The sequence below is a fragment of the Euprymna scolopes genome, chromosome 2, assembly GCF_053919585.1.
Source record: "Euprymna scolopes isolate OS-2025 chromosome 2, ASM5391958v1, whole genome shotgun sequence".
Lineage (NCBI taxonomy): Eukaryota > Metazoa > Mollusca > Cephalopoda > Sepiida > Sepiolidae > Euprymna > Euprymna scolopes.
Genome location: NC_136483.1, coordinates 147,394,275 through 147,411,622, shown reverse-complemented (window position 1 = coordinate 147,411,622; position 17,348 = coordinate 147,394,275). Strand labels below are relative to the sequence as shown.

The 17,348-nt window shown below is 31.1% G+C and overlaps 1 protein-coding gene across 4 annotated transcripts in view; it reads left to right on the top strand.

The window, feature by feature from the left end:
- The window catches only part of LOC145297519 (uncharacterized), a 283,825-nt gene that overhangs the window by 226,744 nt on the left and 39,733 nt on the right, over positions 1–17,348 (top strand). For all 4 annotated transcript variants that reach the window (XM_080143452.1, XM_080143462.1, XM_080143432.1 and 1 more), the window contains one exon: positions 10,748–10,846. In XM_080143452.1, coding sequence (XP_079999578.1) covers positions 10,748–10,846 — 99 coding nt within the window. The remainder of the gene's footprint in view (positions 1–10,747; positions 10,847–17,348) is intronic.

Below are 17,348 nucleotides of genomic sequence, written 5' to 3'. Positions count from 1 at the left end.
GTATGCAACTAACCAACTATCTGGGGGGGTAGGGGGTGGTCTAGTGTGGATGATGCTCTCAATTTGCATATTATAAAAAAAAAGAACCGATGAAGAAAACTGAGATTATTGCTTTAAAACATTGCTGAGAATGACAATTTTATTTTTTTATTAATAGTATTGGTCCTGTCATACATTTATTATTTTCAAAGGAATATTATTATTAACAATAAATTATAGATTGATCTAGAAATCAGCATGAAGTTCCCAAAGGATTTTCACTAGTCTTTATGAATAAAATTGTGAGATATGTATGAGTGTACATCTCGCCTCTGTGACTTTTACATTGTTATTCAACAAACTGTAGTTATCTTTCACTTCAATAATTTCCTATATTTCCTATAAAAGTGTCATCATCATGTCCTGTTTAACATCTGTTCTACATTTATCCCTTCCTTCCATGTTTTCCTTATTATTCTCCTGTGTGCTAACCTGACCCTGTTACATTAATAATTGTTCTTCTTCTTAGGAACTCACATCCAATGTGACCATATCATCAAAACCTCTTGTTCTGTATGCTATCCAGAAAAATGTGCGCAGGATAGCTGATATGGTCAGATTGAAAAAATATTGCTTGATACTTGATTACATTCTCAGTTCACATTGTATTGCATTTATGAGTTAGAACATTCTGTGTAGTATTTTTTATATATTTTTAACACATTTTGAATATTATACTTCAATAATAATAAAAGTTTTCCACAAGAAAAGTTAAAACCCATCAAAAGAGAATCTAAAAAAAAAAAAAAAACTAGTTATAAAACATTTTTGTTTATACTAAAACAAGATGAACACCCAAAATGTATATCATGGGAAATGCTAGATACGTTAAACATTTCCTGGTGGAATGTAATTTTGCTGTTCACCGGATTTTGTTTTTTTAACGTCAATAGCATGAAAGATTTATTGGAAAAAGTCAACATAGAAACGATCTTATCTTTATGGAAAGAAATAAACAGAATATAATATTATCTGTACCTGCCCGGCATAGTCTGGGATTCATTAAAATTTTTAAAAATAATGTGTATGTCATGAAGAGAGGGGGTAAAAATCTCTCAATGTAAAGGAGATAACTCGCATTCTTTAAATAGAAATAGAAATTATCTCCCTTATATTTTGAGATTTTGAAGTTATTTGAAATTGTCTATTATAATCTTTGACATGATTATTTTTTAAGAGAAACTAATGTGAATTATACTTAGTGTAAAGAACTTTCTGTAAGGATAAAAAGAAAGAAATTGCTAGTCAGAATCAAGTATCAACTTGTCAAATATATTTGTATCTAGGTCTAACATGGTAAATCTGACACAACTTATTGTATACATACTAGTAGGAATACCTAGCTTCACTGGAGATTGAATGAGAAGCCTTATGCCTTTTAAGAAACAAACATTGATTAACTCATCTATATAAGGGAGATAACTCATATTTTTATTCTGATGTTGAAATGGAAATTATCTCTTATATTTGGAGATTTTAGGTTATTATTTAAGATTGTTTTCACGTTTGAAAAGAAACTGAAATGAATTACACTATATTTTAGTGGAAATAGCATACTGCATGGATAAAAAGAAACAGTGCTGATCAGAAAAAAATATTGATTTGTAAGATCTATTGAAGTTTAGGTTTAACATAAAATTCGACAAGATAACTTTGATCTCTTTTTGATTTACACATTACTTTAAAATAGTAACTAAAATTCAAGGTTATGCTGTCTAAGTATAGCTGGTTATCTATAAAGTTGTCAGACAACATTGTTTGTCTGTAGCAGTTCATCTTCAAACTTTTTTTAAAAGTATGATAATTTTAAACAATTTTGTTCAATTAATTTCATGAAAAAAACAATACTGTAAGTAGTTTAATTCAATTTCACAAAAATTTGATTAAAAAAAAATGGTTTGACATGCAACAGCTGCCTTAAAGAAAAATATATATATATATATATAATTGTTTATTTTAGAAATATTGTTAATTTCAGTGTATACTGTTTTCATTGAATGGGTTGAAACTGTTAGAATAAAAACAGAATCCTCATTAAATTCAAATAAAGCTCAATGGATCTATTTTATAATGGCAGAAACCTTAAAGGTTTCAAGCATGAATTTTGGTTTGCACGGTATCCAAGATGGCCGCCATGTAACAACATGGTCATGGAATTTCTTTTCCAAAAAAAAACATGCCAAGTTTATCATATACAAAATTACTTTTTGTTAAATAGCATCAGAAGGAAATCGCATCTAATGAGTTGATGGGATGGAAAATTTCTAGGGAAACATAAAATCATAGAATTGTCCTCTCATTAACAAAATGGCTGTAATGAAGAAATCCCCAGTGAAATAAACAAAAGTTATATAAAAAAAAATGCGAGTCTTTGAATTTCAACAAAATCATGCACTAATATATATATATATATATATATATATATATATATATATATATATAATTTCATCTAATGTATATGGCACAATCACACTGACACACCAGTTCTCATTAGATCACTGAAGTTAAGCAACATTTAATCTGGATGGGTGACCATTTGAGAATATCAGGCACTGATACCTTTCTGCAGGAACTGCAAAAACCTAACACAGGCATCTCCCTTGACAAGGATATACAAATGACTGGGGATCACTCGTGAATTTAATATTCCCGTGACACTTTCTCTTGTAGAGGAATTGGATTCAACTCACCTAGGATGAGTACTACTGTATATATTTTTTGTTGTTGTTTAATGATTATTTGGTCAAATGAAAACAAAAAAATCTGTTTGTGATTTAAATTTTAACATTTCGTAAGATGACTTATCGATTTTATTTCAAAACCGATTTCCTTGAATAACACGTGTTCTTTTATTGAATTTATCTTTTCAAAAATATAAATATTTTCTTACAAGAAATTAAGACAAAAATAAGCGAAAGTAATATTCATAATCTCTTACTTAGTGAAATAACTTCATTTTGTTTTTTAATTAATTTTACATACAATATCTTTTGATTTAGTTTATACAATATAGTGCAACTAATTTTACCAGAATTTGACAATTTTCAATAGAAAATAATTGTTTCTAAGCTTAAAAATCTTAGAACCTCTCCCCTAAATGTGAGTCCATTTTTTTTTTTTTTTTTCTGTATGGATATTTGATTCAGTTTATAACAATGGTGTTCCTTCTGATTGAAACATAATTCGTTTTCCATTTTTTGGAAAATGGACCCCCCCCCAAAAAAAAAAAAACGCAATAATGCAATGCGTATGAAACAATGAGTTAAGATATTTGACTGGCTTGATTCTGTTTTGTTGGCATTGGTTTTTCCGATATAATCACTTAATCACCAAACATGTCATGGTTGGCAACATCTTTAATAATAGTAATGCTATGCAACAGACGGAATTCAAACAGGACATAAGAACCAAATACATTTTATGATGAAGTACTGGTGCCACATCTGGGGAAGTGGTGCTCAAATAAAGTATAAAACCAACTTTGAAATCTAGTGGGTGATTTTTTTTTTTCTTCTCCATACTTCCTCTTTCTCAAAGAAGAATCATGGCTAGTCTTTCTTTACTCTATTGTTATTTTCGTGGCAGGTGCTTGACTCATTTTCAATCTATGTCCCCCCCCCTCACATGTAAAAAAATTCATAACAAAAACTCATTTAATAACAATCACTGTCAATAGTTTCCTTTTCTCTTTCTCTCTATTTAAATCTAAACAAAAATTCTATAAGCAAAGTTTCTTGTTAGAACCGCCCTCTTAACTAATCAAATTCTGTGTAATTACCCTTAGAAAAAAAGCCTTTCTGAACAAACATTTAGCAATTGTGTTCAAATATTTTCCTTAATTTTTCAACAAGTTGTGATCTATTTCTAAATTGCAAGTGAAAAGGCAAATTCATTTCTTTTTTGTTTTGTTACAATCATTTATATTAAAATTATCAAATTGTTTATCTATTGCGAATAAATGAGAAAGATCTTGTTTGGTGTTCAGAACAAAATTATGAATAGAAATGTTTATTATTTTTAATTAATGTCTCAAGTAATTCAATTAGCAAACTAGGAAAAGCAATATCAAAAATAGCTAACACACACACACACACTCTCTCTCTCTCTCTCTCTCTCTCTCTCTCTCTCTCTCTCTCTCTCTCTCTCTCTCTCTCTTTCATTGCCAATTCTTCCGTTGATGCTGCATTATTTTAAGTTATGGCACAAAGATCTTTTCATCTAATAGACATCCTGATTGAGAAAGATTTCTGAATTTTGTAAACCATCTTCTGAATGAAGAGTTCGAGATACTTCTGTTACAGAGTTACCATTCTTAAAACCATGAAGCATTATCTATCTCGAATTTTTTTTTAATCCTGGTTTAAAGGCTTTTACCAGTGAAATTTTAATTAACTTTTTTCTGTAATATAATTTTTATAAAATTAAATATGTCCATATATATATATATATATATATATATATATATATATATATATATATATATATATATATGATACATAAGTATTTTCTTGCTTTTAGACTCTCCCACGTTTTATAAAATTCCAGAGAATTAAAATGTGGATCAAACTTATGGGATAATCTAATATTTTGAATCTGTCCAAATATGTATATTGAGATTTCAAAGCAACTGGAAAGATGCCAGTCTTAAAAATTGTAACTCTTTCTATCATTGCATCAATATTGTTTTCTCTTGCGCATTTAAACGCAGTAATGTGTAAGTTGCAATCTGCTACAAAAGTATTGCACATAGCATTTGCATCACTTTTCTGATATATTCATTTATTGATCTAGATAACTGATGACTTATTTATTCGTATTTTTCTTTGATAATTCATTGGCAGATTTTTATATTAACTTTAAAATAAAATGTATGGAAACTGCAGAACATTTGATGCTTCTTTATATTGTGAAATAAAATGATTGGAAACTTATGCTTATTAATCAGTTCCTTTTTTTTTTTTTTTTCACCCCAAACAAGGCACAGTGCCATTTTGATGTAGGAGGCTACTATCTGGTACATAATTTGCAGGGATACTATGTAGGGAGTTGAGTAGCAAGATGTCTGTTTACATTACACTTGAACTTCTGCATGTCAGTACAGTCAGGGAAACAGGAACATGGAACGGATATTCCAAGGTCTAGCAATTCTACAGAAGAAACTGTTAGAGTAGAAGGTTTTCTTACATCTAGAGATTTCTACTGTGTAGGGGTGGGATTTTGCTGCTTGTCAGGTTTGTTGGAGTTATTTACATCAAGGGGGTACAAGGGTTTGTGGTTCGTCGGAACCCCTAACATTAAAGTACTTATAAAACAGGCAGAGGGATGCACCATTTCGTCAATGGGACAGAGGTTGAAGCCTAGCTGATAGTGCGGGACCTATTAGGTTGGTGACTCTCTTTTGAAACTTGTTTAAGAGGGAGAGACTGTCAATTAAAAATATTAGTTTACACCAAAAATTATAGTTTCCTTTCTAGTTAAAAAATTGGAGCATTTATTAGTATAGGTAACAGTGAAAAAGTGGTCAAGATATAACAAATAAATGTTACCAAAGGCAAGATAAGTTATTCTTCTATCTGTGACATTTATTGTGTGGATTTCTATCAGTATTTTCTTTAATTTTCGGTTTTTGAATGATTATTGAAATTCTAAAGATGACTGTCTTAGATCTGCTATTTTGTTTTCTTGTTCTAACATAACACTCGACACTATTTGTGTTTCAAACTAAATAAACACTTTTAAATAAGTTAAAATGCCAAAAACTTATCCAGGTAGTAACTATAGACCTACCTATTGAAAGAGTTCATTAGATTATCAGTTTAAGGTTGTTTATATTGAAAATTTCCAATATTTAGAATTCTTTTCTTGCAAACCTTTTCTTTAAATGAACGATGTTAATTCTTGAGATTAATATGTAAATATATCAAAGTTATGTTAATAAAAAAAAAAAAATCTGTAAAAAAAACATTTTTGTGCCTAAATTTTTAAAATCGTTAGAGCCTTACCTCCGTATTTTTAATCACTATTTAGTTGGGGTTTATTTCTCTTTCTTTATTCCCCCCCCCTTTCTCTCTTTCTTTCTCTCTCCCTCTTTTATCTTTCGCTTTTCTTGTTTTTTTTCCTCTTTTCTTCTTCTCTCAATCTTGCCTTACTTTCCTTTTTCTTATGTGAGTTCTCTCTGAAAATTGAAAATATGAATTTTGCTGCAAAGTCTGACTTCAAATGATTTACAAATGGAGTAGCAGAGTTAGAATGACTTCTGTCTCCTATTCCCAACATCACTTGATGTATTTCTCTTAATTTAAAATTTTTTTGTTGAAACTGATTGGCGTTATATAGAAAAAAAAATTTGCTGCTCTCTCCACACACATGCACATATGGGGCTGTGGCCCCTTCAGGTTATTAAATTCATCTCGTTTTCAGACTTTTTTTTTTTTAACATTGGATACTCGCATCCGTGAGTTGATGATTGCACAACTCTTGCTTCACTATAAAACTTTCTTTCACAAGCACACTGATGTTACTAGATCAGTCTGTCTGAAGATACTCACATCCTGAATCAAACATTAATGTTATTGCTATTTTCCTTTCCCTTTGCAAAACTCAATCATGTTCTGCAATAACAAAAACAAAAAAAAATTCCTCTACAAAATAACCAAACCAAACACTATGAATATTTGAAGCATAAACACCAATGGATGGATTCAGCATTAAATAACCCCAAAATGTGTTGATATGCCATATACAAAGCATCTAAACAACATCTCACACAGGCACGTTTTCAGGGTATATTTATATTCCCTTGAGCCTATAGAGGCAAGTCAGCCAGTCTTCACTTTTAATAATCTTGGTCAGATGCCATTAAATGAAATTTATTATGTCATCAGTAATCAATATGGCTTGTATATATTATAAGTCATAAAAATGAAAGACTAATTAAAAGAGATTATTTAATATTAAGTGTAATTTTTGCACTATTCAGTTATGGCTCAAACTGTCTAGGTGGTTAGGTTCATTTGGCATTGCTGTCTTAAATCCCAGTATTTGACACGGTTTTCTCATTTCTAGGTAACTGGATAACTTCTCATTCTTCTGGTTGCCTACATAAAAGTCAAATGAGTATTTTTAAAAAATCTAGTTAACCAAGTTTGACGAGTGTATGAGAATGAAACTTAGTTACTGATTAGGAAACCAATTTGTTTAGTTAATAACCTGCATAATGAGCACTTCTTTGGTCCTTCAACAAAAGGAGGATGGACCTGTAAATTCACTTTGTCCGTTTGTCCGTCCGCACTTTTCTCAATAACTACACCTTGGAATATTTTGAAATTTTGCACAAACATTAAACATGATATGAGTAAAAAAGTAACAGAACAGATTTTCTGGGAAAACTCTGGTTGCCCCCCCCCCCCGGGGTGCCTTTCGGGTTAAAATAGCTAAAATTGACATTTTTGTGTTAATAAAAAAAAAAATTGATGCTTTAGATTTTTATAAAACTTTCTGAAAAGTTGTAACTAACTGATTTCTTTATAATTTTGTTTGTCTATACTTTGTGCTAACTCTTGGGTGTGCCCCTGGGGCTCTTTTTGGACTAATAAAAACACTTCATTTTTGGGACTATTTTACCATATTTGGCAAAAAAAATTTGTGTATATCTATTTAGCAGTTTTGCATGGTGCTGAACTTAAATTTAAGTATGTTAAGGCCTTGGGGACTTTTGGGGCTTTTTTTGCATGGTGCAGAACTCGAATTTACGTATGTTAAGGCCTAAAACTGCACCGTTTGTTCATTTTTACCAGGATTTGATGTCCCCTGGGGACTCTTGGGGCTAAATGGGAGGGGGGTACTGAACTTAGTCATTTTTTTATGCGCCGTTCATTGTGCACTCATGGGGGACCACGCATGCTTCACTTGTTTTTTTAAATTTTAACTTGAAATGAGAGATTTCTTATGTATCTGAATGCCAAGACAGTTTATTTTAGACATGATACAGACATTGGAAAGATAAAACCAATCAAAGTTTAATCAAATCTATAGTCATGAGACAGTATGTGTGTGTGTGTATTATATATATATATATATATATATATATATATATAATACACACAAACAAATAAATAACAAAAGTCTATATTCCAAATTTCAAGATGTGGACCATTTTACAATTTATTCCTTTAAGTACATTAACATGAACAATTCTTGACAGCACCTGTTTCGTAACATCAAGAATTGTGCATGTCAACGTACTTAAAGAAATAAATTTTAAGACGGTTAACATCTTAAAATTTGGAATATAGACTTTTGTCATTTATTTTTTGTAATTACATTGAGTTTCAAAAATTAAAGGATTGGTATAAATAAAAGGTGAAATATAATTGAAGAAACAGATTTCCAAATAAATATATAATTAGAATTTTCAGAATATGGGATATAATTATTTCTAGCCAAACCAAAAGTTCAAAACTCAAGTTTGTTTGTTTTTTTTGTTTTTTTTTGTTTTTTTTTTTTTACAAATGAGTCGCCACTTATCAAGACCCAAAGGCCACTCGAGGATAAGGGTTAATGTTAATGAAGGTACAATTTGATTATTTAAGGAGACAGTTCAACAAGAACTTGCTTACATTAGAATTGAAGGCTATCATGTTGTAGTTGCCCGGGAATCTGGCCAGCAGAACAGTGTACCTCAGATGGGCAGTTCTAGGAAAGAAGCTTTGATTGTGGAATTTGCATCTAGATTTAGACATAGAGAGTAGGGGAAATTGTTGATAGTGGTTATAGTTAGTAGAGTGTTTTTGTAAAAGTTTGACAAGGGAAAACCATAGATTGGAGCTCAGACGAGCACTTGCCATGAAAATAATGATAGAACAGAGACAGGTTCGCAACGTCTCTTCTGTGGGAAAGAGGTTGCAGGGAAGAGAAAAGAATATCACCTGCGAGGTTTTGAATTCTATCAAAGCAAGATAAGGCTCATCAGTTAAAGATTATCCAAACTTAGGATTCAAAACCTGAATCTCTTGCATGCAAGGTGAGTACCCTGCCACTTGAACAACCGCGTCGCACACAAATAAGTCTATTAACTAACACCGATCAAACAAATCATGACGAAATCACACTATGGAATGTATCTACTTCATCTCACACAAGGGGTGTAGTCATTCAACTAATGAGAACCCAAGCCAATGTCTCATAAGTAGGATTTTTTTTTTTTTTTTTTAAATGCTGATACTAGACATGTAACTATACAACGATGTGATGAAAACAAATAATGTCTTGGTATGCTAAGCTGCACTTGTGCTGAAAAAAGATAAAATAAATATGATGTAGAGTGACCTTTTTATTTATTTCTTTTTCTTCTGGTTAACTAAGTAAATGATTTATAGGTGCCTAGACCGTTACAAGGGAATTATGATGTTATATCAAAATTTTAAAGATTAATGTTGACTGTGAATGGATCTGACAACCATTGGGATAAAGAAAAAATTTTGGCGCTTCTACATTATTTGAACAAGATTTTGTAGTTGATAAATGGAGTTTTCAGATAAAAAAACAATGGTTTCCACGGATTTTTTTTTTTTTTTTGGTCAATTCTTATAAGTTACAATGGTAGCTTCCAAATTATGCAGTCGAAATTACCTGAATATTACTGAATTATTAAAAAAAATAATTTTAATCATGTTAGCAGGTGAAAAATTGCTATCATCTTGTTTGATCTAAACGGAAAATTACCTACCTTTTTGAACTCTCCTGTGTTTTACGATAATTTTCTTCAAATTTTAGTTTTTTTTATTTTCTTTAATAAATAATTTTCTACTTTATCGATTTTCATAATTCTTGGATATAATCATCTTAAAAATATGAGGGATGCATAGATACCATTGTTTTTATGTGAAAGTTAGTATTACGATTTCCGAAGTCGCGTCCCAATAGTGTAAAAGCACCAAATATTTTTATGGGAATGTTTAATTTATTTTATTGAGATAACTGTTTTTGCTTGTATTATAACACCATTGATGAAACCGGTTTAACGTAGCTTCATTTTATGGTAAACAAGAAAAATGCATGATTTAATATGGTAGAAACGATCATATCGGAAAAAAAAATAATAATAAAAAAGAACTTTAAAAGCAAACTTGAACTCCTCATCATATTCGTTTTAATATCCATTTTACATGTTGGCATGAATTGGATGATTTTTAGAAATTTGAAATTCTAACCAGGTCTTTATTTATCCCTCTTTCTCTTATATCCATCCTTATCACTTTCTCCCATGTTTTCCATTAATCTTCACATGTAAACTGACCCTGCTTCCTCAACTGTTCTACATTTTCATATTAGTAATTCAGATCTGTATTTTTTTTTTTTTTTTTAACTAACGTGTCATCACATATCAATGCTAAAATCCACTTCAGGACAAGCATTAATCAGATTGTCAAATGGTCAGCTGAATGATGAAAAATATTACGAGAGGATTGAAAATGATGACTGGAATGAACAAATATGATTACTTGTGAGGGTGGGTTGTGACAAGTATTTCTTAATATTGAATTTAAATATGACAGTGTTGTAGCCAGCAGGGAAGCAATTCTGTTCATGGAAATTCCATTTGATGTTAGGCACTCAAATATAGAAAAGAAATTTCTTTGCAATAATGGTTTCTATTTTAATTAATTTTTAATCTCATTTCTATATTCTTTTTTGTTTTTGCTTTCAGACAGGGACCTGTGCTCTTTTCTTTGCTGCCCAGGGTGGATTTTTGGACATTGTCAGAGTTTTGCTAGAGAGTGGGGCTCCTGTGGACCTGGCCAGTTTTGTAAGTAGCTTTTATTACATTGCTGCTCATATATCCTTTTTGCTTAAACTAAGATCGAGGAATTCGACATGAATTCAAATGATTTCCACTTTTTTTTTCTTAGTCAAATGTGTTTAAAAAGTGATTGTTTGGTAAAAAGAACTAAAAAATGTTATTAAAATTAAAGATTTAATGTTTTTTTATAAAATTATTTTACAAATATAGCGAATTTCGCATTTTCACTCAATTTTATGTATTACTAGATGTACCTGGTGTTGCTCAGTGTTAAACCTAACATTAAATTCCTTTACAAAAAAATAAAGTAAAAAAAAAAACATGGAAAGAAAATGAGATATATGCAAGTATTATGTTTTTTTCTAAACAGTTCACTTTTCGTAAGTAAAAAAAAAATACTCGAGCTGAGATGGAAGCCAAAACCTAAAGATAGTGAGTCAAGTACAATAACCATCAGGACATTTTGCCATGATCTTAAAAAAGTGTTTTCAAACTTCATGAAACAGTTGACAGATAAAAATCTGACGACCCTCCCAAGTACCAATTTTTAAATTCTGACCCCTTAGTAGTCCTTTTTTCCATTTTTTCTATTAAAAAAAAGCTGACCATTTGACATTCCAGATGAAAACTCTATTAAAAAAGAATTTTTTCCACATATCTGAATATCCTAATCCTGAATATGCCTAAATCAAAACGTAGCTTTCATGAACATAGCTTTTTTCTTAGAAGTGCACACCTGTGGAATTCTCTTCCGTTTGCCTGTTTCCCACCTGACTACAACTTGGACGTCTTCAAGTCCAACATAAACAAATTCCTGATTAATCACTCCCCTTAAGTAAGACGCTTTATCAAATCTCCAATACCAACTATTACTACGATATTATCCCATCGATTATTGTACACAAAATAACCCTTATCCCCGAGTGGCTTACGGGCCTTGATAAGTGGTGATCCCCATGTAAAAAAAAAAAAAATATCCTATACACCAAATTTCAAGTCAGTAGATCAAAAATGCATGAAGTTAGGTTGAGAAGTTTCTTCACACACACTTCTCACTTTTATAGATATATAGATTTGAATTATTCATCTTGGATGAATAATTTGGATTCTCATGTTTCGGTCAATGTAATCTCCAACCTTCTTCAAGTGCATCTTGTCAAACTCTATGGAATTTCAAACTGAATTCTATATTTGATCTACAGGGGTAGATTATTCTTATTCTCTATATTACCTTTTTTATTCTTATTTTTTACATTTTATAATTTTTGGGTTGCAAGGATAGATGTAACATTGTTCAAAAGAAGTTTGATTGAAATAAAAACATCTTAGAGGTATACATAAGAATATAATACAATAGTGTAATAATAGAGTAATGTAACGATGCAACTATATGATGGCAGACATGTAACAATAGAATAATGTAATGATAAGGGGCGTTCCAAAAGTAATGCCTCCTACTTTTTATTTCACCTGAATGGATCCAAGAGGATTGCAAATTTCATTGCTATGGTGACTGAACTTATACATTCATGACTTTAAAGTTTCGTCTCTCTGTTGTAGATATTGATGGTGTGAGACTCTAAGAAAGTAACCCTTGCTATGGACATGAGTTAGAAGCAGAGATAGACTGTTGAATTCCTGGCAAAAGGGTATTGGGAATGATAGTGACTATGTAGAAAAATAAATTCTGAAACCTGAAAGGTCTCTCGTTTTAATGTTACTGCCTCAGGCTTTGTAGCTGTTCAACTTTTTGAGTTAAAAAAAGATAGGAGGCTTTACTTTTGAATGACGTTCATAGAATAATGTAGTTACACAATACTTTAATGGTAGAATACATATTGTGGTACACTACTCATAATACATGTATTATAAAACATGCCAACTAATTTGGTTAATCTAAAATAAGCTTTTCTGTTCTCGGTAGAAATGAATATGGCTACATTAGATATGCCAATTCTTGCTCTATAAAAAGATATTTGATGAAATATGTGAATAAATGCAAAACAAAAAATAAAATTAAAAAAAAATGTAATTAAAAAAAAAATAATAAATGCTACTTTGTGATGACGTAGCATTTGAATTATTATTGAATAGCTTTGACCCCTTGGCAGCTCAAATTTTTGACCCAAACCAATTAAAAAGCTTGCACTATCTCTGAATACTCTTTATGTAAAATTTCAAATATTTAGACCAGAAATTGGCTGAGTAATTTGGTAGAGACCGCAGAGGGCAAATTGGTTTAAACTTTGACCCCGATTTTAGTCCCTTAACATTTATTTTTTGCCGCTCCAATCAAATTAAAAAGTTAGCGGAGGAATTTGGTGTAGAGTATTCAAAGGTCAAATCGTTAACCTTTGACCCCTTGACAGCCAAATTTCTGGGTGAAAACTGATTAAAAAGATTTTCCCAAATCTTTATACTCCTTAGGTCAAATCTTGAGTCTCTAGACCGAAAATTGACAGTTATTTGGTAGGGAAATGCACACACACACACACACACATTTTCACTTTTATAGATATATAGATTAATGCATCTTTTTGAATCCATATATCTATGGTTGTGTGTGTTTATCTCTGATGAGAAGCATTAAGCTTCAAAATATCATGGTCTAAAGAGTCTTCTTTATATTTCACATGCTTTTAAGTTTGAGTCCTCATCAATTGTTTCTTATCTTATATATATTTTATATTGATAGAGGCAATGCTAAGTTACCCTGCTAGTATAAAATAACTCTACAAACCGGTACCTGTATTTGACTTTTTGTTTAATGAGGTTTTGCTTTTGTTTTTATATTTGTGGAGGAGAGAAATCCTTTTCTAAAAGGATAGCATGCATATTTTTGCAATTTGTAGTGTCAGCTATAAAACTGAATTGGCATGACATGTAAGTGGTTGTTTCTACAACGTTCTTCTCGTTAGCCCAGAATATCATAAGCAACTTCTTTCGAAAAGCTTTTATCAATGTCCTTTTTATTTTATACTTTTGGATATTTTTTTTTTTTTTTTATTGGAGAATTTTGCTACACATTCTTTTCTGATTTTATCTTGAAGGTGAAAATTCAGTTCATTTTAGGTTTATGTAATACATGCCTCGAGGAGAACACTTGGACCTGGCAGCCTTGTCAGACTGGTGTAGATGCAAACAAAAAAAATAAAACAATATGAAATGATATTTGAAGCAGGATATGAACATATGATGCGTTCGGTGGAAGAAGTAAGCGTCACTTGATACTTTTTACAAAAAAAAAAAAAAGAGATTAAATGCTTGGAGCAGAATGATACTTCTTTAAATGGGGTTTAATAATCGTGTAATGGAAACCTTTTTGCAAACTTTGAACATTTCCCCTTCGAACTTTACATGATATACAATTGTTGCATACCTTCTGCTATGTTTTCTTGTACGCCTTCTTGTGACCTCTTGTACGCCTTCTTGTGACCTCTTGCTTAACAAATTTCTGTACACAGCTATTTTGCTCATTGTAATTTTCTATTTTCCAGAATGATTGGAATATTAACTCAACCTATTTTTATGAAACATTTTTTCTTGCAAGAACATGTTTCTCCAAGCTTACACTTTCCGACAATGGATTTTGAAGAACTACTGACATATTCTTCTTTGCTTTCGTTTTGCTGTTTCTCTTTCCCACTGGTCAACCTTTCTTGTTCTCTTTCTTCCAGTCACATTGGTCCTGGATATGACCTTAAACTATATCCAGTGGTGAGGCCCCAGCTTACGGGCTTTGGGGAGTGTGGAGCCACCCTTTAATTGCTGTTGCTCCCAGGTCCACTCTGACCCAGAGTGGTCGTACCTGTTAGGGTCCCAACTATGGGTTAAATAGAATCCGACTTGAAAACAACAAATATATTCTATTAAAAAATTTTTTTTCAAAATCTTTGGATTCAGCATTAAATAACCTGAAAAGGGTTGATATGCCGTAAAACAAAAACAACCAACCAATCCAATCATATTTGAAGGGGCTTACAAAATTAATTTTGTTAGATGTTCAACTTCAATGAACAACAATGATGTTAGTGCTCGTTGATTTGCAAGTTTGGGAAAATCAAAACAAATAGAACATAATTAGGTAGACAATTTAAAGAAAATCCATGGTCTTAAGTATCCACACTTCAACAGATGCACATCAAATATTCAAACACTTATTTTCACATAACTGCTTTGAATTCTGTTCGTACAGTACCTGGGTATGCCAATTTCCATCTTTACCTAGATTCTACTGTTTTATCTATATATATAAAAGGCAAAATGTGTGTGACCATTTGGTGTATGTCTCGCAAAGGCTTTTCTCGCACATGGTCTGGGGGGGCGGGGTTACGATCGCTTAAAAGTGTTTATGTAGGCCGTAGATAATAATATCTAGGATTTGGGAAAGTGCGTCGCGTCGAGATTTATTTACGTTGATTTTTACAAAATTATTGCTATTTTGGTTTCTCTCGTGTTGATTCGGCTTTTTCGTATAAAAAGCGAAACTAATTCAAAGCTAAGGGAGCATTCTTGGCATCACGCCGGGAAACATCCAGAACCAATCAGCTTTGATCAATGTGGGGACAAACTCCTCTCATATCAGACAATTGCTATTCAATCTGTACAATGAGGCCCCCTCCCTAACACCTTGGGCAAAAAAAACAGTCAAAGTTGGGTAAACAAACCCAAGTTAACTGCGTGACTTCTATTTGACCTCATTAATTAGGTCAAATAGAAGCAGCAGAGTTAACTTTTATTGCTGCCACCTGTCAATAGTTACATAAATAAATTCATACGTTTTTTCATACGTTGGCCCAGTGGTTAATGTCGTACCTCTTTTTTTCATACTTTAATTTCCAACTTTGCCTCAAGGGTTCAGGTTCGATCCTCATACTCACCTACCAAAACTTTTTTTTTTATTATTTTTAAGTTTATAAAATATGTATTCAGCTAAAAGAATCTTTTAGACTTATGTAAGATTCAGACTTGTGTTATGACTAGGGCTATGACAAGAGAATATTCTTTTCATTATTTTGACTCTAGTAAATATCGGTTAATACCTTATATCTTTAGATAGTGATGTGGTTCTTAATTGATTAACTGTATTGGATATATACTCGAGTCAAAACAATGATAAGAATATTCTCTTGTCACAGCCCTAGTAATGACATTGTAATAGCTACTACCATAGTAATGTGTACTCTGCCTATTCTTTTTTATAAAGCAATCATATTTCTATCTGCATGCAAACAAACTCCAAAAACACCAGAAATTTTTAAATAGTATCGTCTTGGAAAGAAAGTAATGTCGTTTTTTTCTACTTCATCACTTTGCAGTTTCCTAAGTTGTACACAGTTCTCTATTTTTTTATGAATTGTTGTCTTAATATCTTTTTAAAAGTATATAGATTTGAATAAGCTTAACAATAAAAATCTCTATTATCCATTTCTGAAATCTTTCTGAATCTTTTGAATATCTATAGTGATATCATTTCTCTGATATAGTATCTCATTAGTAATAGCATTTTTTCCCCCTGGTTAATTTTAGAATAGCAAATCATTTTTTTCTTAGAAAATCAAAAGAACATTAACTTCCTTATCAAAACTCGATTTCAGCTGAACAATAATTTGTCACTCAGTTCTGATGTTTGTAATTGGCTTAATGGATATCACTGCAGACTATGGAACCTGTTTTTTTTTTTATTTTGTGGACAGAAACTAATCATAAATGGCAAACAATTTTTTTTTTTTTTAATTTTAATGAATTTGGATGAAACTTGTTTAATGTTTGCCACCTTTTGCTTATGCAATGTCTCTAAAAGTTTTTATTGAATTTTTATATCAATTTCTAGAATAGGCTAAAGAACAGCTAATTAATTTTCAGTAAATCTGTGAATTCTGTATAGTGAGAAAATTCATGTATTGCTATAGTCATCATAATCAAAGAATAAATAAGTAATTAAGTAATCCGTTATTTTATTACTTTTATTCAATTCTGCAATAAAAGTAGTATATAAATGACCAATAGTTATTTCTGATGTCAGTTTTAAAGGCCAACATTTTGTGAACGTGCATAGTGATGCATGTTTAGCAACGATGCTTGAGTGATGAGAAAAATATTTGACGAAGATAAAAGGCTTCGCAGAATCTGGGCTGACATTTTCCAAAAGGTAATCGCCTCTTGAAAGCAAGTATACATGGTGAGAAAGCAGGCAACTTGAGATTCCAAAGTATTTATGCCCATTCCAGATTATGGAATTTTTCAATCAGTCAGTTTTTATGTCCAAAGATAAACAACCAATGATTCTCAAGTGAACTCTCTGTGTAATCTATCCAAAATAGCAGTTGATATTTATATATTATATTTTCAAATAAATCTTTTCAAATTTGTATTCAAATATGAATATTAATAACACAAAGTTCATTTAATTAGCTTGATAGTTCAATACTGGAGCAATAAATACTTTGATAATATGTTGTTTCACTGGAATAAGAATAATAAAAAAATAAGAATAATAAAAAATATG